Source organism: Heloderma suspectum, chromosome 6 (assembly GCF_057233095.1).
Source record: "Heloderma suspectum isolate Gila_16-S chromosome 6, 16-S_ref, whole genome shotgun sequence".
Lineage (NCBI taxonomy): Eukaryota > Metazoa > Chordata > Lepidosauria > Squamata > Helodermatidae > Heloderma > Heloderma suspectum.
In genome coordinates this window covers 64,983,302-65,005,126 of record NC_139463.1, presented here as the reverse complement: position 1 = coordinate 65,005,126, position 21,825 = coordinate 64,983,302, and the positions used below count along the sequence as shown (strand labels likewise).

The 21,825-nt window shown below is 46.1% G+C and overlaps 1 protein-coding gene across 1 annotated transcript; it reads left to right on the top strand.

Annotated features, from left to right (window-relative positions):
• The first annotated feature begins 1,251 nt into the window (after positions 1 to 1,251).
• LOC146341042 (keratin, type I cytoskeletal 42-like) lies at positions 1,252 to 21,565 on the top strand. The gene is made up of 6 exons (XM_084807316.1): positions 1,252 to 1,481; positions 12,564 to 12,646; positions 13,892 to 14,048; positions 15,679 to 15,840; positions 16,998 to 17,126; positions 21,308 to 21,565. The coding sequence occupies exons 1-6, from the start codon at positions 1,308 to 1,310 to the stop codon at positions 21,563 to 21,565; spliced, it is 963 nt and encodes a 320-aa protein (XP_084663442.1). The 5' UTR covers positions 1,252 to 1,307.
• The last annotated feature ends 260 nt before the right edge of the window (positions 21,566 to 21,825 follow it).

The following is a 21,825-nucleotide window of genomic DNA, read 5'->3' as shown; positions in this document are numbered from 1 at the left end:
TGCATTTCATTTCCTGCTACCGTCCCCTGTACAATTTTATGATCCCTTGGTTTCAACTTCCAAGGACCCCTCTGTGAGTTGTCTGGAGATAAAAAGCCACGGATCTGGATAAAACAGGCTGTATGCAATTGTATTTCTTCCCAGTGATTCCTAAGAAAAGCATGGCGACATCCAGTAATCCTTGTTGCAATATTAGCTTTGTTTCAGCGCTGAAGGTGGTAGGTCCAAACTTACACAAGTCCTTGTAGATTAGATCACAGAAGTGATCAAAATGAAACAGAAAACCACCCAGGTGAAAATTAAATTACACAGCCGGTCTTTTGAACAAACAAACAAACACATGCAGAGAAACACCCCCAGACAAAACAACAATGAGCTTCGTTGTCTGGTGTAGTTAAAAAATAATGATACTAATTCCCTTTGACAAATCAATCCTGGCATTAACAATCCAGGCAAGCCCACATGGGATGGAGAAACACCCAGGGTAGCAGGTATAAATAAAGATCCCTGTGGAGAAGGAAGTGCAGATGTGATCCCATAATCTTCTCTGCACCCAACATTCAGTTTTGGGGAATCCCCACACAGCTGCCACCATGAGCTGCAGCTATAGCTTCAGGCAGAGTTCGGAAAGTGGATCTAGCGGTGCTGGTGGTGGAAGCAGCGGCGGCAAGGGTGGTGAGAGAACTGGCGGTGGTGGACGTGGTGGACACAGCACTAGTAACAGTGGTGGTGGTGGTGGGTCTTCTACATCTAGAAGGTACACCTCCACTGTGAGAAGCAGCCAAGGGTTTTCTGGCGGAAGTCATTCCGGAGGAAGATCTGGAGGGGGGATATGCCATAGTATATCTGGAGGCTATGGTGGTGGCTCTGGAGGTGGAAACTTAGGCGGTGGCTTTGGGGGGCCTGGTTTTGGCGGTGGCCATGGAGGTGGCAGTTTAGGGGGTGGCTTTGGGGGGCCTGGTTTTGGCGGTGGCCATGGAGGTGGCAGTTTAGGTGGTGGCTTTGGGAGGGCTGGCTTTGGTGGTGGCCATGGAGGTGGCAGTTTAGGTGGTGGCTTTGGGGGGCCTGGCTTTGGCGGTGGCCATGGAGGTGGCAGTTTAGGTGGTGGCTTTGGGGGGCCTGGCTTTGGCGGTGGCCATGGAGGTGGCAGTTTAGGTGGTGGCTTTGGGGGGCCTGGTTTTGGTGGTGGCCATGGAGGTGGCAGTCTAGGTGGTGGCTTTGGGGGGCCTGGTTTTGGTGGTGGCCATGGAGGTGGCAGCTTTGGTGGTGATGATGCTGGATTCCTCTCCAACAATGAGAAGAACACCATGCAGAACCTCAATGATCGCCTGGCCTCTTACCTGGACAAGGTGCGAAGCCTGGAAGAAGAGAACAATCAGCTTGAGTCCTTAATTAGAGAGTGGTACCAGAAGAATGGACAGACTACTGAACCAAAGGAATACAGCCAATACTATGATGAGATTGGCAAGCTTTTCAATGAGGTAATATATCATTGGCCACTATTTGTTTCACCTCTTTGAGAAGGGCTTCTCGTTGGGCCTCTGATTTAGAAGGGAGCATGTGTATTGCTTCATGAATCTGGGGATGCATTCTCAAAAGCAATGAAATGGGGATTATGGTAAAAGCTGAATGGATGCTGCGGACTGTTCCATGGTCACCTGCCCATGATCTAATCTCACCTCTCAGGGGGTTTACACTCTAGAAAGATTGCTCTCCCTCACAATGCCCCATAGTGCACTGACTGAAAGTGGGAAATTTCAGTGGAAGAGCTTTTAAGATCTTCTCTTTTGTTCCCTCTTTCAGAGGGCAATGCATGTAATATTTCAGCTGAAAATGTTTAATTTTTGCCTTCAGATTATGGGTTGGATTCAGACTAAGATAGTTGAATTTAGGCCTCACGGAATTCAATGGGACAAGTTGGTCATGGCTTAACTCCCATTGATTTTAGTAGGAACTATGTTCAGATAATTTATTCAGGACCCAACGCTATATAGCGGCATTAATTACTTTACAAATAGAAACTATTTATTTCTTTACTTCTTAAATGTACATCCCAGCTTTCCACTAAAATAGTGCCCATGGTGAATAACAATAATAAAATACAAATAAAATAAAAAACTGTAATTAAAACCATTTTCCAACTGGCTCGTAAAGCAGTCCCTGGAAGGGAGAGAATAAAACAAAAATAAATATGCAGGGCAGCCCAAGACATTCTGCTGCCTGAAACAAAGGACAAGATGGCACCCTCTCTCCCACTCCACATATGGAAGCTAACTAGACCGCCAGTTGAATCTTACTTCAATACTGCTGATGGGATAGCATCCTCCACCACACCTGAGAGCAACAGACCAGTTTAGGGGATCAGGACAGGCTGTGTGGCACACATAGTTCTGTCCTTAAAAAGAGGGGAACAGCCAGGGTGCTCAGGAGGAAAACCCAGGGGACTTCCACTGCTGCCCCCCAGCATCTGCTTCCTGAGACACTTGGTTCACTCTGCCTAAAGGTAGGGCTGGCCCTGTAAATGAGGAAGGGGTGTGTGTCAGTGGCCATATGATATTGTGGACCTCCTTTTCCATGGGAATGTGGGAATATTAGGAAGCCGTTTGATATGTTTGCAGATAGCAGTTGCAATAAACAGTCTGTTAAGACTTATAGTCAAGCTGAAAAAGAAGGATGAAAAACTTTATTCAAGGTAAAAAAGGAAGGAAGGAAGGAAGGAAGGAAGGAAGGAAGGAAGATACATCGACTTCTCAGCTGCCAGAAAATAAAGCAGCACCTCATTGCAGGCAGAGGAGAAAAAAAGGAGGCAGCGAGATAAGAAGAGAAGTGGTCAAGATAGAGTAGTGGAAGGGCAATTAAAGACAAGTTAGGGAGCAATCCTATGGCCACTAGACAGCAGCTAGATGGCCATAGGATATGGTGTTTTCCGGGAACCAACCTCCCCCCGCTTCCGTGCTGCCTCGGAGGCAGTGTGGAAAAGTCCCACCCTCCGCATTTGCGTTCTGGTGCGGGGAGGGCGAAAATGCCTGTACTGAAGCCACCTTCCCCGCTCCATGCTCCCGTGGCTAGACAGCTGCAGTCTGACAGCTGAAAAAGCAGGACAGGAGGACCGCAGAGGGAACGATCCCCTCCGTGCTTCTCCTGCTTTGCTTTGGATAGGTGGTTGCCTCCAAGTTCAGAGGCAGCTGCCTATCTCTATAGGATTGCTCCTTTAAGCAAGTTGATCCCTTATTTACCAGAGAGAGGACGAGTCAGCAAGGACAGAAAGATTATCACAACTGTCACCTCCCACTGGCCCAAACAATTAACTAACCAGTGCTGTTGCCCCTTTCTAACAGGGCAGAGGTGGAGGTCTGCTGTTGGAGGTCCGCTGTTGCCACAGTTGCTTCTCTCTGCCCTGGGGCTCTGCTGCTGATGGTGGTAGAGGCTGAAAAGGGGCGTGTCAGGAGTGGATCGGGGAAGTCTTGGATCCTCTGGATCCAAAGCCGTCCCGTTCCCCAACAAGGAGGAGAAATGATGCCAGTCCTGGAGCTGGTGTGTGGTTATTTTCCCTCTCACTGGATCCTCAGGGAGATAAAATAAAAAAGTCAGCAATGGCGGACAGAAAAGGTAAACAAAATCAGAAAAAAACCCTTCCTCACCTTTTGCCCTGGCTGGCATCAGCCTGGCAGGGCTTTGGGTTTGGTGGTTCTTCCACCATGGATTCTCCCTCCCCAGGCCCCATAGGGTTGCTTTGCCCAGTGAGTCTTTACTACACTTTTATCCTGCTAATTCAGAGCAGGATAGATGTGATGATCTCTCTTTCGTTCCCCTCCCACTTTTGTTCTCACAATACTTCATGTATTGTGAGAGAAGAATGACTGGCCTAATATCATGCAGTGAACTTCACAGCTAAGCAGAAATTTGGACTCAAGCCTTCCCAATCTAAAGTCCCAACACTTTAGCCGTTATATCATGCTGGCTCCCAACAAAGTAGGCCACTGTTATTATCCCCACAGCACAGACAGGAGACTGAGAAGGGAGTAGCCAAGAGAGGAACTCTGAGATTTGCAGAAATAGAAAGAAACTTTTTAGAAAAGTCAAAATGAGGTAACAGCACCCCACCTTCTGCCGCTGCCCAGGCTCAATGAGCAGGAACAAAGAAATGTTGAGTGCCAGTTGGCAACTGGGAATAAATGGAAAAATGAGGTGGAGAGGGAAGAGAGTAAATTGGCTTGCTTGAGGCTCTACAGACTTAGTTCCCCTCTACTCAGCACTGGTTAGGCCTCATCTTGAGTACGGTGTCCACTTCTGGACACCACACATTAAGAAGGATGCATTGCAGACAAACTGGAGAGGGTTCAGAGGAGAGCAGTGAAGATGGTCAGAGGACTGGAAACAAAGCCCTATGAGGAGAAACTGAGAGAACTGGGCATGTTTAGCCTTGAGAAGAGGAGACTGAGGTGAGATAGGATAGCGCTCTTCATGTACTTGAAAGGTTGTCACAGAGAGGAAGGCCAGGATCTCTTCTCCATCATCCCAGAGTGCAGGACACGGAATAATGGGCTCAAGTCACAGGAAGCCAGATTCTGGCTGAATATCAGGAAAAACTTCCTGACTGTTAGAGTGATACGACCATGGAACCGATGACCTAAGGAGGTGGTGGGCTCTCCCACACTGGAGGCATTCAAGATGAGGCTGGACAGGCATCGGCCAGGGATGCTTTGATTCGGATTCCTGCATTGAGCAGGGGGTTGGAATCGATGGTCTTACAGGCCCCTTCCAACCCTACTATTCTATGATTCTATGAAACTTACAGTATCCTAGAGGAAGTCATGGCTGCCTGGTTTGAACCTTGAACAGGAGCGCTGTTCTGTTAGCAGGGTGAGGATATATTGCACCATTTTCTTGTAGGTCCCACCTTGTCTAATTGAATCAGATGTATGACATGCTGTTGTTGTGTTCAGCATTTGCTCATCCCATGCCAATTGGTGGTCTGCCATACGTGGGTGGCAGGAAAATGTCAGAAATCACGACATCATGGTGCCCCCCCCCCATTTAGGCTGACAAAGGGTTTTCCCTACCTCGTCTTTCTAATGCGTTTCAAGCTGAAACTTCATTCTGGCCTTGTATATCCAAGTGTTTCACTTCTGAAGCCGGATAGCTCCTCGTGGTTCCTCCTATGTGTCTATTCTCCATATATCCAAGTGTTTTACTTTTGAAGCCCGATAGCTCCTCGCGGTTCCTCCTATGTGTCTATTCTCCATATATCCAAGTGTTTCACTTCTGAAGCCCGATAGCTCCTCGTGGTTCCTCCTATGTGTCTATTCTCCATATATCCAAGTGTTTCACTTCTGAAGCCCGATAGCTCCTCGCGGTTCCTCCTATGTGTCTATTCTCCATATATCCAAGTGTTTTACTTTTGAAGCCCGATAGCTCCTCGCGGTTCCTCCTATGTGTCTATTCTCCATATATCCAAGTGTTTTACTTTTGAAGCCCGATAGCTCCTCGCGGTTCCTCCTATGTGTCTATTCTCCATATATCCAAATGTTTTACTTTTGAAGCCCGATAGCTCCTCGCGGTTCCTCCTATGTGTCTATTCTCCATATATCCAAGTGTTTTACTTCTGAAGCCCGATAGCTCCTCGCGGTTCCTCCTATGTGTCTATTCTCCATATATCCAAGTGTTTTACTTCTGAAGCCCGATAGCTCCTCGCGGTTCCTCCTATGTGTCTATTCTCCATATATCCAAGTGTTTCACTTCTGAAGCCCGATAGCTCCTCGCGGTTCCTCCTATGTGTCTATTCTCCATATATCCAAGTGTTTCACTTCTGAAGCCCGATAGCTCCTCGCGGTTCCTCCTATGTGTCTATTCTCCATATATCCAAGTGTTTCACTTCTGAAGCCCAATAGCTCCTCGCGGTTCCTCCTATGTGTCTATTCTCCATATATCCAAGTGTTTTACTTCTGAAGCCCGATAGCTCCTCGCGGTTCCTCCTATATGTCTATTCTCCATTCTGGACTTCTATATCAAAGTGTTTCACTTCTGAAGCCCGATAGCTCCTCGTGGTTTCTCCTATGTGTCTATTCTCCATATATCCAAGTGTTTCACTTCTGAAGCCGGATAGCTCCTCATGGTCCCTCCTATGTGTCTATTCTCCATATATCCAAGTGTTTCACTTCTGAAGCCCGATAGCTCCTCGCGGTTCCTCCTATGTGTCTATTCTGCATATATCCAAGTGTTTTACTTCTGAAGCCCGATAGCTCCTCGCGGTTCCTCCTATATGTCTATTCTCCATTCTGGACTTCTATATCCAAGTGTTTCACTTTTGAAGCCCGATAGCTCCTCATGGTTCCTGCTAAATGTCTATTCTCCATTCTGGACTTCTATATCCAAGTGTTTCACTTCTGAAGCCGGATAGCTCCTCGTGGTTCCTCCTATATGTCTATTCTGCATTCTGGACTTCTATATCCAAGTGTTTCACTTCTGAAGCCGGATAGCTCCTCGTGGTTCCTCCTATATGTCTATTCTGCATTCTGGACTTCTATATCCAAGTGTTTCACTTCTGAAGCCGGATAGCTCCTCGTGGTTCCTCCTATATGTCTATTCTGCATTCTGGACTTCTATATCCAAGTGTTTCACTTTTGAAGCCCAATAGCTCCTCGTGGTTCCTCCTATATGTCTATTCTTCATTCTGGACTTCTATATCCAAGTGTTTCACTTTTGAAGCCCGATAGCTCCTCGTGGTTCCTCCTATATGTCTATTCTGCATTCTGGCCTTCTATATCCAAGTGTTTCACTTTTGAAGCCCGATAGCTCCTCATGGTTCCTCCTATGTGTCTATTCTGCATTCTGGACTTCTATATCCTAGTGTTTCACTTTTGAAGCCCGATAGCTCCTCGTGGTTCCTCCTATATGTCTATTCTGCATTCTGGACTTCTATATCCAAGTGTTTCACTTTTGAAGCCCGATATCTCCTCGTGGTTCCTGCTATATGTCTATTCTCCATTCTGGACTTCTATATCCAAGTGTTTCACTTCTGAAGCCAGATAGCTCCTCGTGGTTCCTCCTATATGTCTATTCTCCATTCTGGACTTCTATATCCAAGTGTTTCACTTTTGAAGCCCGATAGCTCCTCATGGTTCCTCCTATGTGTCTATTCTGCATTCTGGACTTCTATATCCTAGTGTTTCACTTTTGAAGCCCGATAGCTCCTCGTGGTTCCTCCTATATGTCTATTCTGCATTCTGGACTTCTATATCCAAGTGTTTCACTTTTGAAGCCGGATAGCTCCTCGTGGTTCCTGCTATATGTCTATTCTGTATTCTGGACTTCTATATCCAAGTGTTTCACTTCTGAAGCTGGATAGCTCCTCGTGGTTCCTGCTATATGTCTATTCCGCATTCTGGACTTCTATATCCAAGTGTTTCACTTCTGAAGCCGGATAGCTCCTTGTGGTTCCTCCTATATGTCTATTCTGCATTCTGGACTTCTATATCCAAGTGTTTCACTTCTGAAGCCGGATAGCTCCTCGTGGTTCCTCCTATATGTCTATTCTGCATTCTGGACTTCTATATCCAAGTGTTTCACTTCTGAAGCCCGATATCTCCTCGTGGTTCCTCCTATATGTCTATTCTCCATTCTGGACTTCTATATCCAAGTGTTTCACTTTTGAAGCCCAATATCTCCTCGTGGTTCCTCCTATATGTCTATTCTCCATTCTGGACTTCTATATCCAAGTGTTTCACTTTTGAAGCCCGATATCTCCTCGTGGTTCCTCCTATGTGTCTATTCTCCATTCTGGACTTCTATATCCAAGTGTTTCACTTCTGAAGCCGGATAGCTCCTCGTGGTTCCTCCTATATGTCTATCCTGCATTCTGGACTTCTATATCCAAGTGTTTCACTTTTGAAGCCCGATAGCTCCTCGTGGTTCCTGCTATATGTCTATTCTGCATTCTGGACTTCTATATCCAAGTGTTTCACTTCTGAAGCCGGATAGCTCCTCGTGGTTCCTCCTATATGTCTATTCTGCATTCTGGACTTCTATATCCAAGTGTTTCACTTTTGAAGCCGGATAGCTCCTCGTGGTTCCTCCTATATGTCTATTCTCCATTCTGGACTTCTATATCCAAGTGTTTCACTTTTGAAGCCCGATATCTCCTCGTGGTTCCTCCTATATGTCTATTCTCCATTCTGGACTTCTATATCCAAGTGTTTCACTTTTGAAGCCCGATATCTCCTTGTGGTTCCTCCTATGTGTCTATTCTCCATTCTGGACTTCTATATCCAAGTGTTTCACTTTTGAAGCCCGATATCTCCTCGTGGTTCCTCCTATGTGTCTATTCTGCATTCTGGACTTCTATATCCAAGTGTTTCACTTCTGAAGCCGGATAGCTCCTCGTGGTTCCTCCTATATGTCTATTCTGCATTCTGGACTTCTATATCCAAGTGTTTCACTTTTGAAGCCCGATAGCTCCTCGTGGTTCCTCCTATGTGTCTATTCTCCATTCTGGACTTCTATATCGAAGTGTTTCACTTCTGAAGCCGGATAGCTCCTTGTGGTTCCTCCTATATGTCTATTCTGCATTCTGGACTTCTATATCCAAGTGTTTCACTTCTGAAGCCCAATAGCTCCTCATGGTTCCTCCTATATGTCTATTCTTCATTCTGGACTTCTATATCCAAGTGTTTCACTTTTGAAGCCGGATAGCTCCTCGTGGTTCCTCCTATATGTCTATTCTGCATTCTGGCCTTCTATATCCAAGTGTTTCACTTTTGAAGCCGGATAGCTCCTCGTGGTTCCTCCTATGTGTCTATTCTGCATTCTGGACTTCTATATCCAAGTGTTTCACTTTTGAAGCCCGATATCTCCTCGTGGTTCCTCCTATATGTCTATTCTTCATTCTGGACTTCTATATCCAAGTGTTTCACTTTTGAAGCCCGATAGCTCCTCATGGTTCCTCTTATATGTCTATTCTGCATTCTGGACTTCTATATCCAAGTGTTTCACTTCTGAAGCCGTATAGCTCCTCGCGGTTCCTCCTATGTGCCTATTCTCCATATATCCAAGTGTTTCACTTCTGAAGCCCAATAGCTCCTCATGGTTCCTCCTGTATGTCTATTCTCCATATATCCAAGTGTTTCACTTTTGAAGCCCGATAGCTCCTCGTGGTTCCTCCTATGTGTCTATTCTCCATTCTGGACTTCTATATCCAAGTGTTTTACTTTTGAAGCCCGATAGCTCCTCGTGGTTCCTCCTATATGTCTATTTTCCATATATCCAAGTGTTTCACTTCTGAAGCCGGATAGCTCCTCGTGATTCCTCCTATGTGTCTATTCTCCATATATCCAAGTGTTTCACTTCTGAAGCTGGGTCGCTCCTCATGGTTCCTCCTATATGTCTATTCTGCATTCTGGCCTTCTATATCCAAGTGTTTCACTTTTGAAGCCCGATAGCTCCTCATGGTTCCTCCTATGTGTCTATTCTGCATTCTGGACTTCTATATCCTAGTGTTTCACTTTTGAAGCCCGATAGCTCCTCGTGGTTCCTCCTATATGTCTATTCTGCATTCTGGACTTCTATATCCAAGTGTTTCACTTTTGAAGCCCGATATCTCCTCGTGGTTCCTGCTATATGTCTATTCTCCATTCTGGACTTCTATATCCAAGTGTTTCACTTCTGAAGCCAGATAGCTCCTCGTGGTTCCTCCTATATGTCTATTCTCCATTCTGGACTTCTATATCCAAGTGTTTCACTTTTGAAGCCCGATAGCTCCTCATGGTTCCTCCTATGTGTCTATTCTGCATTCTGGACTTCTATATCCTAGTGTTTCACTTTTGAAGCCCGATAGCTCCTCGTGGTTCCTCCTATATGTCTATTCTGCATTCTGGACTTCTATATCCAAGTGTTTCACTTTTGAAGCCGGATAGCTCCTCGTGGTTCCTGCTATATGTCTATTCTGTATTCTGGACTTCTATATCCAAGTGTTTCACTTCTGAAGCTGGATAGCTCCTCGTGGTTCCTGCTATATGTCTATTCCGCATTCTGGACTTCTATATCCAAGTGTTTCACTTCTGAAGCCGGATAGCTCCTTGTGGTTCCTCCTATATGTCTATTCTGCATTCTGGACTTCTATATCCAAGTGTTTCACTTCTGAAGCCGGATAGCTCCTCGTGGTTCCTCCTATATGTCTATTCTGCATTCTGGACTTCTATATCCAAGTGTTTCACTTCTGAAGCCCGATATCTCCTCGTGGTTCCTCCTATATGTCTATTCTCCATTCTGGACTTCTATATCCAAGTGTTTCACCTTTGAAGCCCAATATCTCCTCGTGGTTCCTCCTATATGTCTATTCTCCATTCTGGACTTCTATATCCAAGTGTTTCACTTTTGAAGCCCGATATCTCCTCGTGGTTCCTCCTATGTGTCTATTCTCCATTCTGGACTTCTATATCCAAGTGTTTCACTTCTGAAGCCGGATAGCTCCTCGTGGTTCCTCCTATATGTCTATCCTGCATTCTGGACTTCTATATCCAAGTGTTTCACTTTTGAAGCCCGATAGCTCCTCGTGGTTCCTGCTATATGTCTATTCTGCATTCTGGACTTCTATATCCAAGTGTTTCACTTCTGAAGCCGGATAGCTCCTCGTGGTTCCTCCTATATGTCTATTCTGCATTCTGGACTTCTATATCCAAGTGTTTCACTTTTGAAGCCGGATAGCTCCTCGTGGTTCCTCCTATATGTCTATTCTCCATTCTGGACTTCTATATCCAAGTGTTTCACTTTTGAAGCCCGATATCTCCTCGTGGTTCCTCCTATATGTCTATTCTCCATTCTGGACTTCTATATCCAAGTGTTTCACTTTTGAAGCCCGATATCTCCTTGTGGTTCCTCCTATGTGTCTATTCTCCATTCTGGACTTCTATATCCAAGTGTTTCACTTTTGAAGCCCGATATCTCCTCGTGGTTCCTCCTATGTGTCTATTCTGCATTCTGGACTTCTATATCCAAGTGTTTCACTTCTGAAGCCGGATAGCTCCTCGTGGTTCCTCCTATATGTCTATTCTGCATTCTGGACTTCTATATCCAAGTGTTTCACTTTTGAAGCCCGATAGCTCCTCGTGGTTCCTCCTATGTGTCTATTCTCCATTCTGGACTTCTATATCGAAGTGTTTCACTTCTGAAGCCGGATAGCTCCTTGTGGTTCCTCCTATATGTCTATTCTGCATTCTGGACTTCTATATCCAAGTGTTTCACTTCTGAAGCCCAATAGCTCCTCATGGTTCCTCCTATATGTCTATTCTTCATTCTGGACTTCTATATCCAAGTGTTTCACTTTTGAAGCCCGATAGCTCCTCGTGGTTCCTCCTATATGTCTATTCTGCATTCTGGCCTTCTATATCCAAGTGTTTCACTTTTGAAGCCGGATAGCTCCTCGTGGTTCCTCCTATGTGTCTATTCTGCATTCTGGACTTCTATATCCAAGTGTTTCACTTTTGAAGCCCGATATCTCCTCGTGGTTCCTCCTATATGTCTATTCTTCATTCTGGACTTCTATATCCAAGTGTTTCACTTTTGAAGCCCGATAGCTCCTCATGGTTCCTCTTATATGTCTATTCTGCATTCTGGACTTCTATATCCAAGTGTTTCACTTCTGAAGCCGTATAGCTCCTCGCGGTTCCTCCTATGTGCCTATTCTCCATATATCCAAGTGTTTCACTTCTGAAGCCCAATAGCTCCTCATGGTTCCTCCTGTATGTCTATTCTCCATATATCCAAGTGTTTCACTTTTGAAGCCCGATAGCTCCTCGTGGTTCCTCCTATGTGTCTATTCTGCATTCTGGACTTCTATATCCAAGTGTTTTACTTTTGAAGCCCGATAGCTCCTCGTGGTTCCTCCTATATGTCTATTTTCCATATATCCAAGTGTTTCACTTCTGAAGCCGGATAGCTCCTCGTGATTCCTCCTATGTGTCTATTCTCCATATATCCAAGTGTTTCACTTCTGAAGCTGGGTCGCTCCTCATGGTTCCTCCTATGTGTCTATTCTCCATTCTAGACTTCTATATCCAAGTGTTTCACTTTTGAAGCCCGATAGCTCCTCGTGGTTCCTCCTATATGTCTATTTTCCATATATCCAAGTGTTTCACTTCTGAAGCCGGATAGCTCCTCGTGATTCCTCCTATGTGTCTATTCTCCATATATCCAAGTGTTTCACTTCTGAAGCTGGGTCGCTCCTCGTGGTTCCTCCTATGTGTCTATTCTCCATTCTAGACTTCTATATCCAAGTGTTTCACTTTTGAAGCCCGATAGCTCCTCGTGGTTCCTCCTATAGGTCTGTTCTGTAGAAATGCTCAAAATGTGTATGGAATTGGTAGACACCCTCCATCCTAAAAGGTGATTCAAGGGCCTCCAGTGAAAAATTGGGCATCTTCTGCAGAGTCATCAGAATATCAGCTTTCCACACATCATTCAAAAAGAAAGTGCCATTGCTGCAAATGTTTTATCCCTTTGTATTGCGAGGGGGGTGGGAACGATGGTCGTGAGTCATCACTAAAGTGCGCACTTTTCCCATCTTGCAGCTGATTTCTGAGACCATGGATTGCAACAAGATCGTGCTGGATGTCGATAATGCAAGGATGGCCGCTGAGGACTTCAAGTTAAAGTAAATCCATTCTATAGTGGTTCACCCTTTTCTGATTAGTGTTCTCCTCTTTCATGTGACTATAAGCTAAGGAGTGAGCAGAGGACGAGACGAAGGAAGATTGGGAAAAGAATGGTCTAAGTTCATGGCAATAAAGTCAAAACAAACAAAAGCTTTACCAAGTCCCATTCCTTTCCAGAATCTATAGTTTTGTATCTCGTTCCTGCTAAGGAGGACACAACAAGCAGGGCCTAGAGGCAGACCATCTCTGTCATTCGTCACCTTTTGTTTCTTACAGTTTCTGCCTCTCTCATTTGCTCCATTTTTTTCTCACTTTCACCTCCCCCTCCACTGAGACCCTCTAGAGACAAACCCATTAAAAAAAAAACTGGGAAGGGGCATTACAGCTTTAAGGATAGACTACCTGTAGCTTCTGTTGGACTTCTATGTTGTTGTTCTATGGACTTCTGTTGTAGAAAAACACTTTCAGAGGTAGGGTGGCCACCAGTGCGTGGCCAAAAAAGAGGACAAAAGATGACACAGGTTTGCATAAAATTTGCATGTGCTAATTGATCTATACAGATGCAGATATACAAATAATTACTGTCATCTAAGTAGAAATGCAATACATTTCGCCATAGTGGGTGAGACCAGGTGACCAGTGTGACTGGTGCTCAGTCTGCTGTCCAGGTGCAAACTGTTGATGGGCAACTTCAAGCACCCTGCTGCTGTCCCTTTGTACTGTGGTTGATCTTTAAACCAGAGCTGGACCAGACAGTTGTTCAATTAGAGGACATAGTAGGAACATAGGAAGCTGCCTTATGCTGAATCAGATCATTTTGAAAGACTTTGGTTTCAAAAGCCAATTCATAAGCAACAGGAGAAGACAGATTTTGTTCCCACTGTTGTTAAGTCTCTCTCTCTCTCTCTCTCTCTGAGAAGTTCTTAGCATTCTCTGCAAATCTATTCATTTATTTAGGGTGTCAGAAAAATTGCCTTGCTGGTTCTCCGAGGTGGCAAATTGGGGGCGGGGGGAGAAATTATAAAAATATCCAGAGGAAACTGGGAGTTGCTTTCATTGCAAATGAAACTGAAAAGCGATTAAGAGCGATGCAAAAAACACAAGCAATATTTAGTACCCCAGACAAAAATGGAAAGATATTGTTGGCCAAAGAAGCGTTTTGCTGCAAACGAAATGGTTCATTGCAGATGGCACACTTGTCGGCTTTAAGTCTAATGTCTTTGACATCTTCACTTGTGGGTTAGGTATGAGACTGAATGTGGTCTGCGCCAAACCATAGAGGCTGATCTTCAAGGTTTGCGTCCTATTCTGGATAAACTGACATTGGAGAAGTCTGATCTGGAGATGCAATACGAGTCTCTCCAAGAAGAGCTGATACATCTTAAGAAGAACCATGATGAAGTAAGATCCCCCACTCCTTTTGCATTTTAGATAAGCAAGATAAATTTCAGATAGGACCTATGGGTTGGATTCAGGATCTGCCTTCCATGAGAGGAAGGGCTCTGCTCATGGAAGGTCCCTCCACCTGATTTTGGGCGGTCACCCCCTCCCCAGCCCACCACAACTTACCCCATTCAGCAGATTCTCCTGATGCTCTGGGTAGCATTTTCAGGGGGCTGGGGGGGCTGCCATGGGAAGGAGGGGGCAGGGAATTCCACTTCCACTGGCACAGTTAATCCAGCATAAATCCGGATCCAACCCAATGCATCTATGTCTTTCTCCACTGAGATTTTTCAATATTTCTGTGTAATTCCAGAATGTAGCAATTGTTTTTCTTTTCCAGTCTTGGTACTGAATCAATATTGCTGTAGAAAGATTGCACAGTTTCTGCGAGATGGAAGAGGGCTGTGAGAAAGGCATAAATTGAAATCTGTATGCATGCAGAGGGTTAGGTCTCACAAATATACGTCTTCATAGAGCCCTCATGCTCTTTAATGTGGCCCTGAGTATGTGGTTTGGGGACTGGAGACCTGTGGATGTTTTGGGAACTCTGTTTCCTCCATGTGGGATTTATCGTCACACTTATATCTGGATTTGTGAACCACCACTACCATTTTTGGACTTCGTAAACGAAGGTGTTGGAGAGAGGTTAGTCCCCTTTTTTCCTGGGAGGGCTCCTGGCCTTTAATATGACAGCAGAGAGGTATTCAACAGTTCATCTCTATGCTGGGAAATGCTACATCTGTTAAACTTTGGCATGTGTTGTGGAATGGATAAATGGACAGGGGCTTTGCCAGAAAAAAAAGGCAACCACAGGGGAGGTTTGAATTGGTCCATTTCTGGTCTGTGCCACCTTTGTAAGTGGTCACCCATGGGAAAATATTTGCATGAGAATTCGTGTATAAATGTGTATTTAAATACTTTTTTTTCCTCTCAAAATAGAATCATAGAATCATAGAATAGTAGGGTTGGAAGGGGCCTACAAGACCGTGGAGTCCAACCCCCTGCTCAGTGCAGGAATATGATGTTTAAATGTATTTTGAAACATTTTTAGAGCCGAGAACTCTGTTAGAACATTCAAGAAGTGTAAAATCCAGTTGATAAGTACATTCGGACCTGCACATAGTCCAGGACGTACAGATCAGATCAGTTTGTATGGGAATTCGCAGAGGTCCAATTCCTCAAGCATCTGTAGTGACCACCCTAGTTTTTGAGATGAGTTCCAGAGATAGGCACCATAAGGATAAAATTAGGAGGTCATCACTGGATCCAGTTAAGGAGATCCATGTGTACCAGCAGATTTATTTGCACATAACCCTTACATCCTGGGGACCATGGACTTAAATTGGCTGCACATTCAAATGAAAAGCCGTATTCTCAGCAAGGATGCAGTCTATCTACACTTCACTGCTTTGGATGGGATGCACTTTTCAATGTGCATTCTAATGCACATTCTGTATCCACATACTCATGAAAGCACTCGCACATTAACACTTCCTTTGCACATGACTAGGGAGGTATGCCCAGCGTAGGTGTGTGTCTGATGGTTCTCAATAGGTGCTCACTCTTTTTATTTTGTTTTGCCCTGCAGGAAAAGAATGGTTTGCAACACCAGTCTGGTGGGAATGTCACTGTTGAGGTCAATTCTAATCCTGGCCAGAATTTGAAAGAGGTACTGGAGAACCTGAGACATGAGTATGAAGACATCATTGAGAGAAACCGTAGGGAGGTAGAACAGTGGTATGAAACCAAGGTGAGTTACCCTGGAAATGCAGTGACAGTGTCAAAGGCTGATCTCCCCTGCCCACTTAAAAAAAAAAATAAATGCTGGCAGTCTGTCCATTGTGACACAACAAGGGAAAGGTGCCTGACCGTTAATGTGTGCTTCACTATTATGGGTAGCTGTCTGCAAGAAAAGCAGGGGCAGGACTGGAATCTCAGGAAACAGGACCTGTTTCCTCCATAGTCATAAACTGGCTTGATAGTCCCTCTCCCTCCAGGAAACCCCAAGGAATGCAGTGCTATTTCAGCAACCTCACCAAAGTACACTTCCCAAGATGCTTTGGGAATCGAACTAACTTGGCATATGTTTGTACTAGCATAAATATGCCCTTAGCATATTGAGCACCTACTTAAGTTTGAAAAAGAATACCTTCTGCTTTTCTCAATCACTTACCAGGCCCCAAACCCACCAGCCTCAGAACCCCCCATACTGTTTCCACATCCCTACTTGTTCCAAAGTATCTCCCATACAATATCGGATGTTGGATTTGTGATTTGAGATAAGATTTAGCAAAATTCATTAAGAACATAAGAAGAGCTCTGCTGGATCAGACCAAGGGTCCATCTAGTCCAGCATTCTGTTCACACAGTGGCCAGCCGGCTGTCGACCAGGAAAACACAAGCAGGACACGAGTGCAACAGCACCCTCCTACCCATGTTCCCCAGCAACTGGTGTACAGAAGTGTACTGCCTTTGGTACTGGAGGTAGCAGGTAGCCATCAGAACTAGTAACCATAGCCTTCTCCTCCAGGTATTTATTTCAACCCCTTTTAAAGCCATCCTAATTGGTGGCCATCACCACGTCTTGAAATATTATAGAAATACAATATACAATGATCGTCACTGCAATGCAAAAAAGCACTCATATTCCATACTATTCTGCCGAAATACTTAAAATTAATGACGTTCAGCAAGTTTTGGAAAGAACAATATTATTTAAAATCATGCCAGCACTATCTGAATAGAATTGAAATGTAATAAGAGCTATGAAAATTCACTCAGAATGTAGCTTCCCTGTTTTGCTTAACATGGTAGGATAATGCTTGCAGAAATGCGTTATGCTTTGCTGTGGAATGTGTATATGTGTACAAGCCCCCAATTTATGCACCTCTTGCTTGTGTTTTCCAGATGGATGAAGTTCGTCAGCAAGAGAATTCAAGCAACCAGGAGGAGCCTGGGTCTGAGAACACCCAACTGACAGAGCTCTCTCAGGAATATCAGACCTTGGAGATCGAGCTGCAGACCCAGCTCACCATGGTGGGTGTGGCAGTTTTTGATTCTGTATCATGATTAGGGATGTCAGAGAATTCCGCGACGGATCTCAGTGAGGCCGAATGCACTGGCATTCGGCCCCCCGAAATACATCGCAGAATGAAGCCCCCGCCCCCCCATCCCACAAAAGGCACATGAAATGGAGCACTTACCTGCTCCAGTCCACGCTGCTTTGTGAATGGCGGCTGTCCTGCGGCTGCCATTCGCTACTTCCTCTTCATAGCCATGATAGGCTACATAAGTATCTACATAGCCTATCATGGCAAGGGGGGGGAACCCCAGCATACGCAAATGGCGGTGGCTACCGCTATTTGCGTACGCTGGGTTTTTTTCCCCTCCCGTGATAGGCTACGTAAATATTTACAGAGCCTATCACGGCTCAATACAGAGACGCAAATGGCGGTGGCTACGACAGCTGCCATTTGCGTCCCTGCAGGGCTGCCCAGGGGCCGGATGTCTGGCTGCGGGCGGCCGGAGCCGGCTGGTGGCTCCGTGGCTTGGCCGCAGAGCGGAGCCAGCTGGGCAGGATTCCAGGGGGAGGGACGGAGCACCTCCCCCCCATCGAGGATTCCGGGGGGAGGGATGGAGCGCCTCCCCCCCACTGCGGATTGCCCGGCGCGGAGCCAGGTAGGTGTTTCGTACATCCCTAATCATGATCCTATACAACTACCCTCCAGCTGGACCTTTTGGAACCCCTCCACACACCTCATTGATACTGATTTGCCAAACACAGTTCCAAACATTGCTGTCCTGGACTGGAAAGGCTCTTCTGTGCTAGGTGCCCGCCATCCTGAGTGGGCGTCTCAGTTCTCATGGTGTCTCATACCATGTCTCATACTGAGTGGTCAATGCCCAGCGTACCTCGGGGTGAACCCTACTGCCTTCTACAGCTATGATGGGGATTTGGGGATGTACTCTCAAGACAGGGGGACAATGGCATCAGAGGGACATGCATGCTGAATCTGGCACAGCAAGGCAGATGTCCCACACAATCTGAGACACAGCTCTCCCCTCCGTCTGGGTCATAGACAAAGGTAGGACGAGTTGCTCACGGATGAGGAGGTCATGTCTGCAGCCATTACTTTAGCTTCACAGCCCTCTTTTGCCAGTGGCCCAGCTAAACAGGAAGCAGACTGAGCATCAACAGTGGCTACTGCCAGGGATGGCTTTCCTATGGCCAGTGCAGTGATGCAGTGGTACATTTGGAAGTGCAGGAGCTCATCATGACATTCCCCAAAGAGTCCAAAACTACAGGCAGCTGTGTTGGTCTATATCAACCTTCTGCAACCAGGCACCCTCCAGATGATTTGGATGACGGCTCCCAGCATTCCTGACCACTGGAGCTGATGGGAGTTGAAGTCCAAAACATCTGGAGGGCACCAGGTTGGGGAAGGCTGTTCTTCTTCTTCTCTCTCTCTCTCTCTCTCTCTGTGTGTGTGTGTGTTTACACACACACACACACACACACACACACCAAAGAGCAGCGGTACCTAGCAAATTAGCCAGTTGATTAGGATCAGCAGACAGCCATAGAACAGTGAGCTGGCAAAAGGCAGTATGAAGCTAATGGGTCTTAGTTATGGACCCATGGCCTCGTTGGAGTCCACCAGGAAAAGAGCCTTCAGAGTGGTGGCCCCCTTCCTGTGGAACTCCCTGCCTTTGGAGGTCAGGCAGACGCCAATGTCGTGTTCCTTCTAGTGCCTCCTGGAGACGTTGTTATTTTGAGAGGTCTTCCCTGAGTGACCAGCCACAGTTTATTGAATTCGACATTATTGGAATTTGTCTTAAAAAAATGTTTTAACTGTTTTAAGTGGTGTTTTATTCTTTTACCTTTGTTGTCCACTGCTCCAAAATCTTCTGATGTGGAGCGGTATATAAATATTGTAAATAAATAAATAAACAAACAAATTACCCATTCAGAACCAAAGCTCCCACAAATGACTTTGCAATTCAACAGGGATAGCTCCCAACAATATATTGTTGATGGGAAAATCCATTCCGCCCACCCCCCGCAACTCCAATGACAACTGCAGCTAAGCTAAGAGGGAACAGGGAAGCCTGAGGGGTATTGGCAACTGATGTCATTGTCCCTACTGATCCAAAAGTCCTGGCACTTCAACCCTGCAAGCCCTGACTCTACTTCACCTTCACATCTTCAGCTTCTGTCCATCTTGGCCACCATTGCCTTGTCCCAGTCTTTTACATCTCCCCACTCTTCTCCATCCCTTGCTGTGCCCCCGCCCCCCATGGCACATCCACCTGCATTTGCCACTCACTGGAGGTGGGGGTTGAACCAAATGAATCTGTGGTTTCTTCTATTGACTGGGGACTTCAAGGCAGACTTCCCCAACCTGATGCCCTCCAGATGTTTTAGACTTCAACTCCCATCAGCTGCAGCCAACGTGAGCAATCATCAGGAATGCAGGGGCTTATAGTCCAAAATATCTGGAGGGCACCAGGTTGCAGAAGCCTGCTTTAATGCTTAATTTTTACACAGCAGATAAGGTGGTAAACTTGTATCCAGGTTGCAACTTGCAGATGAGGGATAGGGATGTACGAAAATCAATTACCTTTCAGGGATTATGCTGATGGTGCGGGGGGAGGCGTTCTGTCCCTCCCCCAGAATCCTCGCCAGGGGGGAGGCGCTCCATTCCTCCCCCCCCCCCCGGAATCCTGGCCGGCCGGCTGTGCTCCGCAGAGATTCTGTGGAGCCGCCGGCCTGCTCCGCAAGCAGCCGGACATCCGGCCGCTGGCTAGCAGGGATGCAAATGGCGGTGGCCATAGCCGCCGCCGTTTGCGTCCCTGCAGTTAGCCATGATAGGCTACGTAAATGTTTACATAGCCTATCATGGCTGATTAAAAAAAACATACACGCGCGTACGCAAATGGCGGCGCCCATGGGCGCCGCCATTTGCGTTCCTTATTTTGGCACATCTTAGTCTATGTAAACATTTACATAGACTAAGACGGCGAAAATAAGGGGAATGCAAATAGCGCCCGCTACGCTATTTTCATTCCCCTTATTTTCGCCGTCTTAGTCTATGTAAATGTTTATGTAGACTAAGACGTGCCAAAAGAAGGAATGCAAGTGGCGGCGCCCATGGGCGCCGCCATTTATGTATGCACGTTGTTGTTGTTTTTTTAATCAGCCGTGATAGGCTACGTAAACATTTACGTAGCCTATCACGGTGTTTTTTTTTTTTAAATTAGCTGTGATAGGCTACGTAAATCTTTACATAGCCTATCATGTTGTTGTTTTTTAACTTGGAAATGGCGGCGGCGGCAGCCGGTTGGAAGACCAGCCGCCGCAGCCACTGCTGCTGAACCGCTGCCAAACCGCCGCTGGAGCCGCTGCCACCAGAAAGATCCGCCCCAGGTAAATCCCGTCCCGGGGGGGGGGCAGGGTGGTGGCGGGCCGTTCTGCCAACAATTTTGGGGGGCCAAATGCACTGGCATTCGGCCTCCCCGAGATCTGTGGCGGAACTTTTGTACATCCCTAATGAGGGATGTCCTGCCTGGCCTAACTCAAGGTCCCCAGGGGAGCAGATCTGAAGCAGTTGCACTTATTAGAAGGGCCAGAGTCAAGTGCAGTCATGCAGGAAGGCAAAGCCAGGCCTGTCAGGACCCTGGACAGCTCGCTCAGGAAAAGCTGTTGTCTCAGCAACATGCAGAGGTCTTCTGAGGCTTTATGAAGGCTGGCTGATCGGGGCCTGCCCCACCGTGTTTGAGAAACTGTCTGGCTCTTAAAGGGCTATTGCCTGATTCTGCAGCCACTGACTCCTCCAGCATGGGGATGGTGAGGATTGCATGGCGGGGGGGGAGGGGGCTTCTGAGTCCAGTAAAGCCATATCCTCTGGCCCAGAAGGTCCCAGAGTAACAGGCAATGGCAATGGATGATGCTTCCTCTACCTGGGAGTCCTCCTCTGAGCCAGAGTGGGAATCAAAGCCAAGGAATGTGACAGGGATGGTTACATACTTGCATGTTACCCAATACAAAACAAAGATTCCTACACATAGAAAAGTAGCATGTCAGGGAGAATGCTTGGCTAGAAAATGTCTCCCTGACACCTAATTATCCACATGGAGTAATGAATGTATTGTTTATTAAAACTAGGCCTATGTTTGGCCATACTCTTGAAAGCTTTGCATTTCTTTTGCAATGTCAGGTCCAGTCTTTGCAAAGCAACCTGAACAACACAGAACAACGATACAACATGCAGATACAGCAGATTGCGAGCCTGATAGAGTCACTGGAAGCAGAGCTGTCCAGCATCAAATGCGAGATCGAGAGTCAAAACCAGGAGTACCAGACACTCCTTGGCATCAAGACCCATCTGGAGCAAGAGATCTCCCAGTATCGTCAGTTGCTTGAGAAAGGGAAGCACCTTGCGTATGTAGACATTATGCAGATGTCCCTGCATTAAGTAAAATGATATGCTAGCTGCTATTTCTAGGGATGTGAGGAAAAATGTCCCTTGTGAATCTGCTCTGGAAGAATGCCTTTCCAAAAACTTGCAACTGTTATTTATCACACATCACGCACCTTTATGATCCTTTCATCCACCTTCACACCAAACCTTTGAAACAGGGTCATAGATAGAGGAATTGCAACTGGTGCAAGGCTTTAGCCCCAGTTCCTCTACCTACAGCTCTATTCATTAGACTGCACTTGCTCTGAGTAGCA

What these genes read in the sequence shown, in the direction of transcription:
- LOC146341042 (XM_084807316.1), top strand. Translation starts at nt 1,308, where the DNA reads ATGCAGAACCTCAATGATCGCCTGGCCTCTTACCTGGACAAGGTGCGA. An exon ending in AACAGTGGTATGAAACCAAG is followed by an intron (nt 15,841 to 16,997) that starts GTGAGTTACCCT and finishes TGTGTTTTCCAG; the next exon opens with ATGGATGAAGTTCGTCAGCA. An exon ending in TGCAGACCCAGCTCACCATG is followed by an intron (nt 17,127 to 21,307) that starts GTGGGTGTGGCA and finishes TTGCAATGTCAG; the next exon opens with GTCCAGTCTTTGCAAAGCAA.